The sequence below is a fragment of the Rhamphochromis sp. 'chilingali' genome, assembly GCF_963969265.1.
Source record: "Rhamphochromis sp. 'chilingali' genome assembly, chromosome: 13".
Lineage (NCBI taxonomy): Eukaryota > Metazoa > Chordata > Actinopteri > Cichliformes > Cichlidae > Rhamphochromis > Rhamphochromis sp. 'chilingali'.
Window position 1 is genome coordinate 6,803,119 of NC_137940.1, and position 17,957 is coordinate 6,821,075.

The 17,957-nt window shown below is 37.6% G+C and overlaps 1 protein-coding gene across 4 annotated transcripts in view; it reads right to left on the reverse strand.

Annotated features, from left to right (window-relative positions):
• The window catches only part of fstl5 (follistatin-like 5), a 198,670-nt gene that overhangs the window by 29,921 nt on the left and 150,792 nt on the right, over window positions 1-17,957 (reverse strand). For all 4 annotated transcript variants that reach the window (XM_080900443.1, XM_080900441.1, XM_080900442.1 and 1 more), the window contains 2 exons: window positions 11,243-11,404; window positions 10,459-10,593 (listed from right to left, as the gene is read on the reverse strand). In XM_080900443.1, coding sequence (XP_080756569.1) covers window positions 10,459-10,593; window positions 11,243-11,404 — 297 coding nt within the window. The remainder of the gene's footprint in view (window positions 1-10,458; window positions 10,594-11,242; window positions 11,405-17,957) is intronic.

The window sequence follows — 17,957 nt, forward strand, 5'->3', positions numbered from 1 at the left end:
GTATTAAAACATGTGGCTTTAGTGGGTTACCAGGGTGATATATATATATATATATAAAGTATCAAAAACGTAAATGTAATTATTGTGCTAACAGAGAGACAAGTGAAAAATGCATGTTGCAATTAAACACTAAACATATCTGACAAAATACGTTATCCTGTAAGTGAGTTTAAAAATATTGTAACAGTAACAAACTTACTTGTAACTTTAATTATATAAAATGAAAGATTCAGATACAAAAATATTTAATGGAGATTTTAAAAATTCCATCCACCTGTTAAACAGCTGCTTCTTTCTTTGCATTAAAAAAAACTTGAATGCTTCCTTTAGTTTCTTGTTTTTCTTAAATAGTCACATATTTTAGAGGGAGGCTATACACTAAGCACAGCCACCACAAAGTAAGACAGAAAAAAGGAAAGTCGGCACAAAAGGAAACAATTGTCTTGTTATAGTAAGCAAATATTTTCACTTGGCAAGGCAATGTAAGGTGACTCATTTATTAACGGTAAAACAGCTGAAAGTTGCCACTTTAAAAGGGTCAAGGCTACAGAAGACAACTACTACCACCACGCTGTGTTCTATATGTTAATTATCTTTCTAATTAAAACTCGTCAAAAATAGTAGAACTTTAGCTGCATCAAACCATAGCTGCTGAGCAGAGCAGCTACCTTGATTAACAACGTATACAAAAGCTATTCATGCACAGAAAACAGCACACCAAAACCAAACCTCTGTTCAACATTCCCACCACACTATCCAATAGTTCAGTCACTGGAGCCAAGTGGATACTTTGTGATATTTTCTTGAGAAAGCCAAGATCATGTTTCCCATTTTATTTTACTTTTCAATTTCATATTAATGAAGATATGACATGAATCGTCCAGTTTTGCTCCCAAAAATTCCTGGATCCAGATCGTGAATCACTCCAAAATCCACCTGCAAACTTTTAAGTAATTTCGCTAACAAATACACAGAGACACTGAATTAATCACATATACCCCTTGGTGGGCATAAAAATAAAGTTAATATGTGGCTTGCTTTAGACGATAACGATATGATCGGCCCTTGAAACGGTGCAAGGCAGATTTTCTCACAAGATTATTTCTAGTAATAACTGCATAATTAAAAGTTCTTTATTTGGTCCACGAGTGCACTTCAATGAAGGTAAAGAAGCAGTAACTCGGGCCACTAGATTCACTGTAGAGTATTGTAAGTCCCTGATATGAGGTATGAAGTGCAGCATAATGTGGAGACATAACAAAGTGGAGAGACCAAAGCAACAAACACTCGCTTTGAGTCTCGCAGATCCTCTGACACTGCAGAAATAATTGGCACATTGTGAAGGGCAGATATTTATGCCAGGTTAGCGGCAGACTGTCAGAGATGGATGGCGCTCTGCCTGCTGGTGACAGCTTCTGTTAAAGAGATCTCAGAATAGTGACTGCTCAGGTTTTCCCAAACAACAAAGTGCTTGGATAAATCTGAGAGAAAAACAATTCAGTGCTGCGCCTGTGAAGAGAAGGTTTTGACCTCCAAGCTCCTCTGGTGGATTCATCTAAAAAAGATCACTCATGCCTTGCTCATCAAATCATGTTTTTCAATTCATCTCCTGCTTAATACTGTATTCAGCCCTTTGACAACTGCCTTAGTTAGTTATTCAGCTCTCCTCTCTCTTTTATTGAAGTGTTTGAATGAGAAGCCCAAGGCGGGTCATAAACAATGATTCCACAGAAAGAGATCATTACTTTCCACAAAAGTAATGTGGAAGGTTTCTAAAACATTTCCAAGTGTAATCTCAACGTGTCATTTAAATCTCTGTCTGTTTCAGATCAATGCTGGTAGATCAAGGGTAGTCTGCTGCCACAACATGCCCACAAGCATCTCATCCTGTGTAGGATCAGAGTATTGAGCTTTTGCTTGAAAGCGTCCTTGATTCTGGCACTTGAGGCAAATGTCGTCTGTTTTAATAATGTGCATATGTTGTCCCTGAGCATAAACACAATTAAGTCAGTACTTATGAGCATCGAAAAGTTAGAAAACCAGAAGTACTACAATTATATGTGAAAAAGTATTTTTATTTAGGGGTGTTTAAGTATTGTATGTAAATGATTCACAGTGTTTGCAGTTGGTTGTCCAATTTTTGATTAGTGAAAAATATGAATTATTACACACATATAGCAGGTGTTCCAAAACTTTTAATGCACATCTTCAGCTAACACAGCCCAGCTGTTATTAAATTCAGAGTCGGCGCCAGAGCCTAAAAATATGCTTTAAAAGGGTGAAAGGCTCGTCTTACTTTATTGTTTCATTTACAAAAAAAAATAAATAAATCTGCAATCACATAATTCTATAAGTCACAAAACAGAGACTTTAAATTAACAACACAGTGGGAAATTTGGATATTCCCAAAGTCCACACATGAATAAATAGCCCCACTACACAATGTGACAGTTGGCGTTGCAGGATCTCCATTTGTTTAGCACTTTTCAAGTGAAATCATCCTTCCAAGCTAGCAGTACAAGCTAATGGATGAGCTCTTTTTAGTAACGATGAAACATGAGCGAGTAGTTTCTGAAGTCTGACTTGCATTCTTAAGGATATCCTCTCCAAAATCATCAGGGCAGAAGTAAATCTCCATCAGTAGGATCAGTGTCCTTACTCAGAGCAGTTAACTGTATCACTGCAGAAACACTAAGTTACTATGAACTGGATAATTAACTTGTTTCTGCAATGCGATCTTCCATTACCAAACAAATATGACTGAATGTCCTGCTCAAGACAGCACAAACTGATCTGGATCCAGAGACACCATTTATACACGGTATGGAGGGAATTTTCTATCTTGGCTTTGGCTTCCAGTATACTGTTTCATGCTTGTGTAGAATCACCGGTGAAGTTTTCCTCCCCATATCAAGAAGGCACTCAAAGTTCTTAACACTGCCTTCGGGTCTGGAATGTCTTCACCACGAAGCGGTCAGTGAATCTGTCTCTTACCTGCCAATGTCATTCTCTTTGTACAGTGAACTCTGATAACAGAGCAGTTAAAAGAGCCAACAATGAGTACATTTTATTAGAAATGACCATACTTCAAAGGTTATAGTTGTAATTCATTTGATAAATACATCAAAAAATGAAACACAAACTACTTGCTTTTACTGTATTCAGACTACTTGTGCTTACTGACGTGTATGTCACCTCTGAAAACATATAATAAAGTCTACTTAAAATGAGAATAATTTGTGGCCTTTAAGAAATCCTCATCCTCGGTCTGTAAAAAAGTTGAGTTGTAAGTTTACTTTGTATATTTATGGATAGGCATTATTTTAAATGGCTTTAGGGAATTGAGAATGACTAAACCTGTATGCAAATTTAAATGGTAAATGGTAAATGGCCTGTATTTGTATAGCGCTTTTCTTAAATCACAGTAAGAATTAGGATTGGTTTTGTACAGAATACTTCTTCAGTAGTTATAAAATTTCCCTTTATATTTGTCCCCATAGTGTCTCCCTGAAACTATCTTATGAAACCAGATGCTGTTTTTTGGATAGGTAATAACTGCCAATGACTTCAGAGAGCCTCTCTGGCCCAACATGATATCACATGGAGCTAATCTAGATTCACACTCCAAATGTACTACAGCATGTGAGTTTAAATGAGGAAAAAACTGAAAAGACTGTGATTTATGTGGCATAAGTGGGTGGCACAGATGGTCATTAATCATAACTTTATCTAAACAGTCTAAAATTACTTATTATTACAAACAGCTGCTGCAATTGAAAAGTAGTGAAAAGTTTGTGGCAGGTTTTTTTTGCTAATAGAGAGACTGGCAGGCTGCTGATGAAGATCAAGGTGGAGAATAAGCTCAGACTCAGAAGACAATGTGACAGACCAAAAGATCTTTGAGACAAAAAGATAAAAGGGGTGAACAGGTAAAGTCTAACCAACTTGTCTAATTGCCAGTGTCTCTGCTGGCTGGAAATGAAGGGGAAAGAATCAAACTGTGTTGCCTAAGGTGGAAAGTTCCATGCTTAAGAAGAAAAGGGTGACCATGCTCTTGTAAAATGGAGACAGAGATTAAATACTGGATGGCTGAGAAGGACACCGTCAAATGAAAAATTTAAAGTTTCCACCAAACTCTACATGGAGAAACTAAGCAGACCCTTGCTGCTTCTATAGGAATTAAGAGACTGATGCTGCTACTGATTTACTGATCATCAGTAACTGTGACCACCTTTATAAAACTACAAGTTTTGGTACTTTGTTGGACTGGAGCATTCAGTTGTGTTTTAAAGGTCAGAGGAAGCAATCCTTAAAAAAATAGGCATTTTAAATTTAAAGTTAATGACAAAACAATTAGAAAAAGATTCTTCTCTGTAAAAAGAAAGTGGCAGGTTGGAAAAGTAGCATCTGAACAAACTCATAATTTCTGAAACAATGTCCTTTAGACGGACAAGACCAAAGTAGAGATATCCGGCCACACACCAACACCATAGCAACACTTCATATCAACTGTCAACATGGTGGTGGTGGAAGTATGATGATTTGAGCCAAAGGACCCTGCAGACGTGAACTAGTCTGCATACCAAAGTATTCTGTTATTCAAAAGGGATACCCGTCTGTCTGACAAAACAGGAACTATTTTCTGGGAACTATTTCTGACAGCTGTCAAGCAGTCCCTTAGCTGCATCAATTAATAATAGAGAATTAATAGTGTATCAAAGTACTATATGCTTACATTCTAATCTAATAGCTACACAAATGTAAAATAGTATCAACCTGTATGGGTTAATAGACAAATATATGCTAAATAACTTCAACCTGAAGCCTGTCAACTGAGCACGTAAGCATGAAGTGGGACTGAGAACTGCACACGTACCGCCGTTTACACACACATTAGAAGTAAAATAGACAACCCTGCATGCTCCAAGCATGAATCCTGGGATTATCTGTTTGCACTAATCATTATAAAGCCGCGGTAAATCAATGATGATATTTTTTAAATAACAGCTGCTTGACAAACATTTCAATATTTACTCAGACAATTTCTCAGGTAAAACCAGGTGCAGTGTACAACGACACTAGCTAAACCTGATTAAATTTGTTGTGTTAAAGTACAAGTACATTGTAGATTACAATACACATGAGCATCTTAGACTCCTCGGTGTCTGTGTTCTGGCCTTAAACACTGATGTATTGACAACAGCTGGTAGCTTTCCTCTGAAATATCACCCGTGGCAGCCTCTGATTGGAGAACCCAATAGGAATATCTGTCCATCTGCAGAGGCTAATCAAATACCAAGATAATGCAAATGACAACAGGGGGTCAAAACTCAAACCTGCAACCCCCTCACAGATTTAATGAGTTTTGTGTTTGTCTCACCTTTTTACACAGCTGCACAGACACAAACAAGTCTGAACTTATACTAGTCAGCCTTTCTCCTCTATGCTCAGATATTAAATTATCTGAACACAGGGACGAATTCATTTATTATTTCTTAACAGGCTGCACGTGAAACATTAAATATAATAGTTTTTTTTCTGTTTTACGTGCATATATCTTACATTTGTTGTATCAGTGTATTCTCTTTTCTTGAGTTAGTTAATTTCAGTATGCGGCTGTTTTAAAAACACATTTTAAATCTGTTTAATTAGTCAACACCTTACACGCCTTTTCCCTCAAGCCAGGAAAACCTTTAGATGGAGTGGAAACAGCTTAATAGTTTACTTTGTTTTCCACAAACACACAGTTGTCAGCTGTAAAGCACCGTGTGATGGATCTGCGTTAAAAGCACTTTAGGAATAAATCTGACTTGACATGACCTCGTGTGACCATTAAACTAATTACACTTGTAAAGCTAAAGAATCCAATACCTCTTTGTCTTTCCCTTATACCAGACTACTTGTGTTTTCTCTGTGAAGAAGACAGCGTTTTATCTACAGTGTAAATTGATGAATGATGTCTGGTTTTGATTGGTCTGCTGTATTAAGTTATGAATGGAGGAATTACCAAGATCATAGTTTATTATTGTTTCATGCATAATTCTCATGATCAGCGCGTATATATTGTCCAGTTTGCACATGCCTGTATTGTTAACCTCTTGGATCTATCCCTGAATAATGCATGAAGGTTAGTTTCCATAATTGTCACTTTTCACACAGAAGGAAATTATCAGCTTCAGATGTATTTCCACTAGTATGCAATTTAGGCGAGGGAGCTCTCTTTATAGTTTCCATATGAAGCAACAAAGAGCATCTCCTTGCTACCAGTAAATCTACCGGACTATTAACTCCACTATTCTTACACTATTCTTACACTATTCTTACACTATTCTTTTGACTGTCAGATTTAAAATTGATTCATATCTGATCCTGCTGCATAAGACAGTTGCCCACTGTGCCCACTGGTCAGGTAAGGAAAAAAAAAAGATGTGTCCTATCGCGATGTTTGTCCCTATGCAAAAAGAACCATCAAAAGCTGTTGTTGCTAAGAAAGCTGAGGTGATGTTTTAGTGTCGAACAGTCTGTATTTAATTATTTTTATTTAATGTTTTTTATATTAATTGAGTTGATTTAATTTTTTTGCAAAGATTTGTTGGCCTGACAACCTCAGCACGACTAACAAAAAAGCGGCTGGAATAAACTGTTAAACCATTAGTCATGTGAATGTGCCAGTGTTCATCACATTAGGGCCACTCAGAGAGCTTGCTGGTATTTTTATATTTGACATCATTTGTCCCCACAGTAGTGTTCTCACAGATATTAAGGTAAAACTACTACACACACACACACTTTTAAATAAGAACTGGTGGATTTTTAGGGTTTTTACAGCTCATTGCAGCTTTTATAATGATGATATTTAACCTTTGTTTCATAAGCATTGTTGCTTAACAATTTATGGTGTGCTGACTACAATGTAAATACAACCAATAAAGTCTATCCCATAAAACTAACTTGGCCATAAATGTAAAATAACTTAAACAAAAGGTACAAATGATATTAAAGGGGAGTTATATCAGAGTTGACGCCAATTAGACACATTTTTCAGCTTCTGAAATATCAACTCTTTGATATCCAAGATTTCAAAGCAACATTAGACAACTTTCACATCTCTGCAGACACTAAATCACCTGTGATCAAAACTGGAGCTACAACTGTCCAAAAGAGAAAAAAAAAAGAAGCACAAAGATAATAATTTAATATAGTATGGCAATCAGTCTGGAAAATAATGGCTGCATATACTCCATAAAGCACACCATGGTGACAAAGGGAAGAGAAGCTATCAAGATGAATTTAACTAACAGGATTATGATAGGCTGTTAAAGACAAAAGGGTTGAAAAAAATCCAGTTTTACAGGTGATCTTTGAAGTTTTTGTAAGATAGTTACTTTATTTTAATGATCCTATAGTTTGCATGCATGAGGGATTTTTCTGACTTGACATGTTTCAACTGTTCTAATTACATCTGTAAGGCTGAATACCTACTATCAAGTGTTTTCTATACATTCAAAGTAATTCTGTCTTACAGTGTACATTTGTAGAATTGCCACCCCAGGATTGTATGCCTCTGTCAACTGAAGGCAAAGTTTACATCCTACCATTCCTGCGTTTTGGTGTTGAATAATAGCAAGAAAAGTATTTTTTCAGAAGTTCCTGAGAGATCACATTCAGAAGAACAGAAAGGACTTACAGTAAGCTCAGTCTTTAAACTTGAAAATCAACTCAGTTCATCCTTCAGTTGCAAGTTTCTCAATATCCGGCCTGCAGGCATGTGACAACACTTTGTAACTTCCCATATGGAAAAGATATATATAAATCTTATAAAGTTTGTATCTGTCTTGTGTGAAACTTGTATGAAAAGCATACAAGAATGAAAACAGATATAAGATCCCTTGAAAAATTATATAATGAAACTTGTATGTTTTGGATACTTACTAAAACAATATATGAAAGTAATGAGAAAGTGGCCACTTTCATGAGTAAATCATATAAGTTTTTACTATTTCTTTTCCATATGAGTTGTAACAAGACCAAGACAAAAAGCACAAGGAACAAGTAGATCCATAGGTTCAAGTTCCATTTTTTTTCTTGCAGTCTGTGGTGTCAATAAAATAATATTTGCAGGACAATGGGATGGATGGATAATTGCCAATGAGGGAAAATGCTACCTGCTGCCATACTGGATGCTAGTGCAAAGGAATAAAAACCTATTAAAACAAATGAATGACTCCCTCCATTGTAATGGCTGTATAGACCCTACATAATAGGCGGACATAAAACAAGAGGTTACTCTGAAGCCTCAGCTTGGCGTTTTCCCCATTTCCATCATTTTGTTTTCATACCAGACATGACAAGCAGGGAGTAGACCTGCCTGAGAATTCGAGAGATTTGCAGCACTTAGAATGCCATAATAGGACCATGACTGACAAAATAAGCATCATGTTAGATTTAATAACACTTGTAAATAGCCACCGAGCCCATAAACCTATTAGGAAAGTGTTTCCTGACGTCAGAATAGAAAAGGTAACAAATAGCTGAGTTCCAGCAAAACTTTACAGGTAAAAGCCACCAGTCTAAACTAGACAAGTTTTACAAACAGAAAGAGCATCTTCTTTTTAATATATTTAAAAAAAAAAAATCTTCTCTAGTTGTAAAAACAGGTTTGGTTATATAGAAGTGACACTTAGCAAAGATGCAGGTTTAAGGCTATTCTTTGTGGTCTTTGACTAAATAAATAGACCATTAATATGCTGAAATCACTGATATCAATAGAATGACATTTGTGTATTTGCCACACCTTAAGTGCCAATGAAAATTGACAATCATGCATTTTAAAGTTCCCTTGTGAATTTTAATTGGGTGTCCCCTTATGTGTGAAATGGATGTGTATTTGTTTTAGAAATAGAGGTTTGTGTTTGTGGAATGAAGGCTTTGTGAGCTGACACCTCACATTAGCCTCAGGCTCATAGAGGCAGCCAGTTCAGGAAAAATAGACAGTCAGCTTCTATTTGCTCACTTAACTGGTATCTAAATAAAGGGGACAATCTCATGGGAAAAGCAGAACAGGTCAAGAATGCAGTCTTCAGATATCCAAGACAGACAACAGCATGTGTAGTAAAGTCTGTCTTTTCCTGTCTTTCTCTTTCGTAATGTAGTAGTGCAACCTTGTCTGCCCGTCAGCTGACATCCCTTTGAACTCACTCCAAAAGGGTCTGCTATATCTAACTCATAGCACCATTTTGCCCGCGGTAGAGCTTCAAAGGCTTCAAAGCATAGGAGTGACTTCTGACCTCACCAAGTATGATCCTCTGACGCGTGACAGGCGGGGCGGAGGAAGTGTCGTACTGTAGGGATCGCATCTAAACGCACCGGGTCTGGCAGGTGATGGTGTGGGACAGTTTGTGCGTGATGTGTGACCGGATTGCAAAGTTGAAGCGTGTGTTGTTTGGGAACTCTAATTACCCACAGGAAAATACAACACACTAACAACTGGTCATAGACCCCAAAGACAGATTTTGACATTTCTAAGAAGGTCAACGTTAATTAGAGTGTGTGATTCCATTCACGAAGAGGAATTAGAAGAGTTTGTTTAGACTGTAAAAGCTTCCAAATACGAATACGATGATTATCAGTGTCCTCAAGTTACATGCTGACAGTTGACAGTTACCTTATCAATTAATAAAGGTATTAAAACAAAAAACCTGGTGATGTGGATAATGGTTTTAGATGTTTTCCCCTCATCAAATTTCAGGATCAAAAATTATGTTTTACATTTACATAATTGCAAATGTAATGTATTTGGTTTACGTAGTGTTTTATAGAACAAAGATTTATTTTAAGATTTTCCCTTATGCTTGTGATTATAGAATAAACAGCAACTAATTTATTCATAAATACATTACAGCTGCACTTATTACTTTCATAACCGATTAATCTACCATTTCTTCTAAGATTAATCAACTATTTATTATGCAAATGTCTCAAAATGATGAAAAATGACTACACCCGAGGTGAAATTTATCTCTTCAGAAAACCGTCACCAAGAGATGCTCAATTAATGATCACTTTTTTAAAAAAGTGCAAGTAGAAAAGGCATGTTTGTCACTTCTGGAACTAATAATTAATCAGTTAATTAAATTATTCTTGTCAGCACTAATAGAAATTATGATTGGTTTGAACCCTAGTGTATCAAGGCAGACGCAGATGCAATATGAGGAACAAAAATGGCATGATAGTGGATGAAAGGGTAAAAGAACAACTCTCCCTGCTTTCAAGCCAAGAGACAGAGAGTAAAGATAGTATCACCATTACTCCTCTTCCTTCATCGCAGCATCACAGGATATAAACTATTAAGAGCTGACAGGATAAATTATTAAGGGCTCCATTTGCATGGCTCCATTTTCCCCCTGAATAAAAAAGAAAAAGAAAAAAGCAGACACTGACATCATGACTTATACATACAAGTTTTGCGCGCAGAGTCCTCAACAAAGAGCGAAGAGATGTCCTCGTCCACGCCGGCCTCATTTTTGGCGATGCAGGTATAGGCGCCGGTGTCCTCAAAGTGTACGTTGCTGATGTGAACCTCGCTTCCATTAGCTGCGAGGGACAACAGAACAGGAGGGAAAGACAAAAATAAAAAGACAATTTTCCTTCAGGAAAGAGATAAAAGGTGACTTCAATGTTACCATCCTCTGCTACCATTATATAACAGTTATGTGTTTGGAAGAAGGGTGAAAGGTTTGTTTCGGGGAGATTTCAAAAAGGTGGGAGTTCAAAGTTAGAATGTGGCACATGCTGTGTTTCTGTGAGATCTGGGACAGTTTTCCGCTCTGTAGTTTTTGAAAGCAACTTGAGGGGAAAAGCAATCTTCACTATTTATTCTGAGAATCAAGTGACACTTGATAACTTTACTTCTGAGCGTTCGATATAGAATTTGGACAAAAGACTTTGACGTTGTGCATCTTTTGGTGACATCAATCTAACAATGCCTCCGGTTCAAACAAACAGCTTTACAGTAAAATTAGTCACAAGAACCAACCAAGCAGCCACTGAACTAACAGGACAAATGTGTGAGAATATCAGAAAAACATGTGATCATCTATGTCACCCAGTCCTCTTTGATACATGAAGTGATGGCAACCATGGTCAGATATTAGCATAAAAAGTGTGAGAGTGGTGGTAAAAACAATTACAGAAAAAGTAAATACACAGGTGCACTTGCAGTAAACTCATTACTCCTGTTTACCTTGCAGAGTGAGCTGTTTGGACAGCTTGGTTGTGATGTCCATGCCATTCTTGAGCCAGGACAGCTGGGGGCTGGGGATGCCCTCTGCATGGCAGCGGAGGCTGGCAGTGACACCCGGCTCCCTGGCTTGGCTCTCTGGATAAACTCGGATGACAGGAGGAACTGAAAGATGGTGTAAGAGAAAAGAGACAGACAGCATACAGAAATGAATTAATGCTTCTGCATCCCTTACTGCTGTTTACATTAGAATCAGTTGAGGAGCTGAATAACCTTATTGAACAAGACGTTTTCAAGAAGACAACAAGTTCTGAACTTATGGCTCAGAATTAGCATAAACTATCAATAGGATTGAGTGCATTTGCAGCATTACCGAATGCCTTTAGATAAGGTTAATGTGCTCCACAAAGCCAAACAAATCAGATAGATAAATAAGGGAGGGAACCTCTGTTCACTTGGTAGCTATTGATTTTCTGTAATCTCCTGTCAGGAAGGAGATGAGGGGATAAAAGAAGAGAAAACAAAATGTGTACAGAAATAAAAATAAATAAATAAAAAAAGGTAAAAGCTAAATGTCGCTCTCTTCTGCAAACTGTTCCAAAAGCTGACTTGGCACATTTCTGCACACAGTGCTACTGTCATGCTGCCGTTTCACTTGTTTACCCTACCCTGAAGCAAAGACAAACAAAAATATCTCTCCGACATATTGTACTTCCAAGAACCATAAATTAACATAAATCTATAAAACACACAAATATATTAATAATATGCATTTATGCATTGGCTGAGAATTATGCCACAAATTTTGCTCTACACCCGGGGGCCAACTTGTTAGAGCCCTGCTCCACAAAACATGGAAAATATCAGAAGAATGAATTTGAATAATCCTTTATAGACGGAAGACTTCTCTGAATAGCATAACAATGATAAATCCTTTCAGAGGCATAGCAGTATGTCTGAGGAGACTCTTTCACTGGAATGGTGACTCAAACTTGGACAGTGACAATGAACTGTTTACAGAGCATCCATAAAAATACAGCATGATTCATTCCACAACAGCCTGTCACATATAAAGATGACAACCTGGCAGCAGTTAAAGTAGAGACATCAAATCTCTCCATCTTGCCATCTTGTTTTGAGCGATCCTTTTTGAGCCTCTGTGGCCCAAATCAGCACCTCCTTTTTTCCCCTCTCTTTTCTGAAACAGACTTCAGAGATGTGAGCGGAGGATGGAAGCAAGACTCTTGGCAGAAGCAGAGAAGGCAGACGTGCTGTAGAGACCATTTCCTGTGGGCACTGGGTTAGAGGAAGTCTTTACTCAGCCAGGTGAGTGAAAGGACTGAAGATTACTGCCATGGCCATCTGGTAACCACAGCACTCCCGGGCTTTGGAGCTCCCGTCAACCCAACTGCCAACACACTGTCCACAGTGGGCCACAAAGGTTCTTATGGCACTCAGGTTACCTTACCAATCACAGCCACACAGACACACCACTTATGCCAATGCCTCTTAGCAGTTACAATGCTGATTGCATAGAACTCTGGGAGACAATTATTTTGTACAATCATTTGAATAAAGTTTATTACTCAGGCTTAATATCCTCACAGATGCGCACACAATCCCCCAAAAGATCTGTTTCTTTCTTTTGTGTGTGTATGTGTTTGTGTGTGTGAGAGAGAGAAAGAGTTGGGGTGGGGTGAAGAGCATAAGTTTTACAATCCTCCTTGCTTATCTGTTTTTGTGCCATATGCTTACTGTAAATCACTCTGTGAGTGCCTTGTTTGGTGAAACAACTTTTTTACTCGGTAAACACAAGCTGTTTAAAAAGGAAGCTCAAATCTACACCTGTGTCCTTATATCAATCATCCTGAATACACCAACCATAAAAATCATTTTTTAAATATCACATTTTATGTGACTTTTATGTCAATTAGCACGTTACGATTGGAGTCTCACTACTACACCTCTAAAAAGCATAACAATCATATGTGATTCATATTTGGTCAGTGCTCTGGTTTATCTGACCGACGTAGGACAGTTTTCCAATTTCATTGTACTACTATACTATGTATGACTGTGCAATGACAATAAAGAGTTATCTTATCTTATCTTATCTCTTTTTGCAGCCATAGACTGTTCCTATAACTCCTGCTACATTCCAATTGCACCCTGAAAGTCCTGTTCTGACCATGTGCAGTTTTACCATGAACCTCAAAACTTGAACAAAGCACAAACATGTAAAATAGTCAGATGTCTATTCATATTAATGTACAGAATTCACCTGCTTGCTGCTACTACTGCACATTCACCCAGTGTATATACTATATGTATGTATATATATATATATATATATATATATATAATGTTCTTCCTCTACACCCCCCCCCCCCAATTTTTGCACATGTCGAGGAGCGTGTCAGGCTACATTTCACTGTGTGTTATACTTGTATAACTATGCATGTGACAAATAAAGAACCTTGAACTTGAACATCAGATTTTGTATGAAACTGACCCCATTTTTAAAATCGTCCGTGGAGACGAGTCAGCTGCAGAAAGCGTGACCATGAACATGGTTGTTATTTGTTTTCAATGTTCACAGGGCTGTTCAACGTAACTATGTACCCCACAATCAAACAGTCAATGGCAAGCTCTACGGTAATGTCCAGAAGTGCAGGAAAACAAGCTTAACTGTGACACAAACCATCATCTCAATGTGGAGCTACACCTGCAACATGTGCATGTGATGCACCTGGCAAGGAGCAAGAACGAGATATCCAACAAGCAATCCAAACAGCAGAGAGTTTGTTTATATATATATATATATATATATATATATATATATTTATTAGGGGTGCAACGATACTTGTATCGATATTGAACCTTTCGATACAGTGCTTTCGGTTCAGTACGCATATGTATCGAACAATACAAAATTTTTAATTTATTTTATCAACTTTTCTTCTGACGATGCTGTCTGTGTTGAGAGTTCAGTGGATCTGCGTTCGACTACTCCGCCTAGGCTGCACTGTCGAGCGCAGATCCACTGAGCGCAGTGCAAGCTAGCAAGACAGAAGCTAAGCTCGTTGCAACATGGCAAATTGAACCTCCCCCACCCTCATTCAGATCTGGCCTTTGGAACTATTTTGGTCTTCATGTGAAGTATGATCCTGAAGGTAAGCGCGTCATGGACAAAAGTAAAACAGTATGTCGGATGCAATGCTCAATTACATGGTGGGAACTATTGCGTTAGCGCAGTTTGCTCGTTAACGTGTTGACGCCGTCCAGCCCCATGCACGGGGCGATCCGCGGTAGCTCGTTAACGGAGATTTGCCGTGTTGTGGCGTTAACGTCATTTCAGGTTAACGCTGACAGCACTAGTGGGAACACAATGAATATGACTGCATATTTACTCCGACATCATCCTAGTGCAAAGACAAGCAGACAAAAACAACAAGCACACATGCTACAAACTTTACCCGAGTCATTTAGACCAGCGGCCCCCAACCCCCGATGTTTAATATGCTGCTGAGAATATAGCCCAGAAGAAGCGTATAGTATAGCTTTTATTTTGGAAAGAGACATTTCTGTAATAAACTCTCTTTTCCAAAGATGAGTGATTTCTCGATCAGATAGATTTATTATTTTATCCCTTTGTTGTTTCAGCAACATTAAATTTAAAAACTGTACGTTTGAGTTCAAATGTATATTTATAATCCCATCTAGCATCAATGTAGAATTTAAGAGTCCAGCTTTGTAATACTTTGTAAAGTGTGCACAAACACACCTGCAGTGAGATTATAATTGACATTTTGAAATACCAAGTCATGTCTGGCATCATATTAGGTTTCAGAAGCTTGCAACCTTTATCTTTCTGAGTTATAATACTTCAGGTGGCATTTATTAAAATTCTTTTGATAAATTAATAAATGATTTTAAAATAATCATATGAAGGGGGAATGCATTGCATAGCTAATACATCAAGCACACGAGAAGGATCTAATTAACCAGGTTTCTTTATGTACAGTGCTAATGTCATTGTCATATCATTGTCATTGCGAGTGTAAATTTAATCACTGTGAAGTATGAAATGATGATTTGAATAAATAGAATGGATTTTAGTATTGGAAAATGCAAATGAAGCCACTGTATTTCCTCACAGTGCTCTTGCTGTGTTTCTGACTGTTAACCTGAATTCATTGTAGTTAAATTATAAGATGTTAAATTTCTTTATAGATTTTTCTACTGGTGCATATTAGACTGAGTGGCGGGATGTATTTTTTGTGTGGAGGTGTTAAAGAAAGAGGGTCGTGACAAAAATGGCATGTTCCTGGCCCACAACAACAACCCATTAATCAACAGCTGTATAGCGCAAGCATGGATCAGCCAGGTTCCCCTGAGTATCCCATCATTAAAAACCTCTCAGGCAGTCTGACAAAGCTGTGTTAATTAGTGTGTTGGAATTAAAAGAAGAAAAAAAGGATCATCAAGGCTTTTAAAAACCTAAGAAAATAACAGCTAACAGGGCTGTGGAAGGGGGCAGGTATGGATGTCTGAGGCAGGAGTTGCTCTGTGACATCCCGAGGTCACAGAAAGATGGACGACTAGATAGAAAAGCAGCTTACTATGACACAGAGTGCTTTTTATAAGTGGAGGACTTGTCACCTACAGAATCCCAAGTAGACATTAAGACTAGGCCATGGTGGTCTGGAGCCATGTCAGTTAAAGCCTTTGCCTCCAGCATTGGTAGGTTCTCGAGGAAAAAGCAATGATAGATAGATACCATTCTCATCCTCCCATCTGCGACTACTGCAGAGAAATGCAAGGGTCTAAAATGAAAGGATAAAGTGTGTTGAGACCTCTGGAGCCATGAAAGGCACAAGTCCAAACCCTGGCAACAAAAATGAAAAGTAAGAGAGGGGTGAAGAATAAAATGTGTAAATGCCTGTGAATCACAAGGTCTACCAGCATAAATTTGAAAATGACTGAGGTTTCACAGACTCCCACTCATGCCAGGTTTGGGGAAGTGGATCCCACACCTCTGATTTGAAGGCATTAACGCTCAATTTCTTTTACTCATAGTGCAATAATATCACTTAGTTTCAAGCGTAAGCTCTTTAAAGTACATCATAGAAGTACAAATGCAAATGTATTCTAAATGCTGCTTGCTTGATGATGCTCTCTACTGGCCCAGACCCAACAGGATGTTTCTTGTTAATTACATTTGCAAAAATTGGGGACTTGAAGAAAATTACATTAGGCACTTAGTGGTATTTTACTGATAGCTGAAAGTAGTGCTAATACTTAATACTGTAATTTATGCTTTTGGAAAATTAACCAATACTATCATTATTTCTGTCTCAGCTGGTATAAAATATATATGCTTAAACAGGTCAATAAAGCTGCTATAAGACTACTCAAACCAATAAAGATGTAATTTACAATCTCCATATAGTTTAATTTTATAGTCTCTGATAGACAGACATTTATTAGATTTACAGCATAACAATACCTTTATAAGCCTTAATACACCCTGAGATGTCCAGCAGAGATATTTTTTGAAATTCAAAGGTGGAGGCTTTGAGCCTTTAGAGGCCAGGCGCTCCAACTCAGGAATGAGCTGTCTGAGGAGATCAGACACAGTCGCTCTTTGTCTTATTTTAGGTTTTAAGTTTTGAGTCATCAAAGTGTGTCATATGTTTTATCTCTTTTTTGATACAATAAAGCTTTAACTCCACTTTTTTTCAACTTTACAACTATTATTCCTTTATCATTATCATCATCTTTAAGAATTAAAATAGGATTATAAATAAATTTGCATTAAAAAATACTAGCAAAACTCGTTTTTGCTATTTTAATGTGATTTCAAAGATACCAAATATGATGTGATCACATTTTTTTAGTCTTCACTCTCAGTCTGAAACAGGTGTTGAAAAGTGGCAGCCAGGTTGTGATCAGGGTGGTCTTTTGCTAAGGCCAATACAGTATATAGAAATATCTTCTGATACTATTGAGACTGATGGAAAGTGGATAGGATGAGATTGCGCTCACATCTCATCCAATTTTTGAGTAAATTGCTTGTGTGATTTCAGAAGGTGGAACTGGTTGGCACTTTCAGCTGGAGGTCTCTGAACTACGATCTAATCATAGCTGGTAACAACACTACTGGAGTCCAGTAGGTTACAGTCAAAGCATACTTTCAGCATGTACAGGTGCTATTACACAGTAAGTAAGAGTGGGACTAATCAGTGCTGTGAATGGGTATACAGTGGCTTGTGCAGGCAGACCAGCAGTTCCATGTGAGTGGGTCCTCTGTTGGTTTCATGGACCTAGTTCAACTAAACATCTGCGATGGGAAGGAATCACTGCCTGCCAAAATCTTTGTAACCTAGCCTAGTTTTTCCAACTTTTTTATTCATGAAGGTGCTCAGCACAACATAAATACATAATTAACTATGTAAGAGCAGGTTGAGGTTACGTAAGGCTGAAAATTCCCCCCATGCATGAATTGTTAAGATTTGTATCCAAATTATTTTGGGATATTTTACTTGAGAACGTTGATACACTGTCTTCCAGTTTTCCTTATATTATTCCAATATGCATTTGTGAACATATGATGCAAAATGTTTCATTGTGCTATATCTACAAATTCCCAAATCCTGAGCTGGATCAACTGCATCTGGGCTGCAGATGTTTAGGTTTTGTCTTTTCGAAAAGTCAT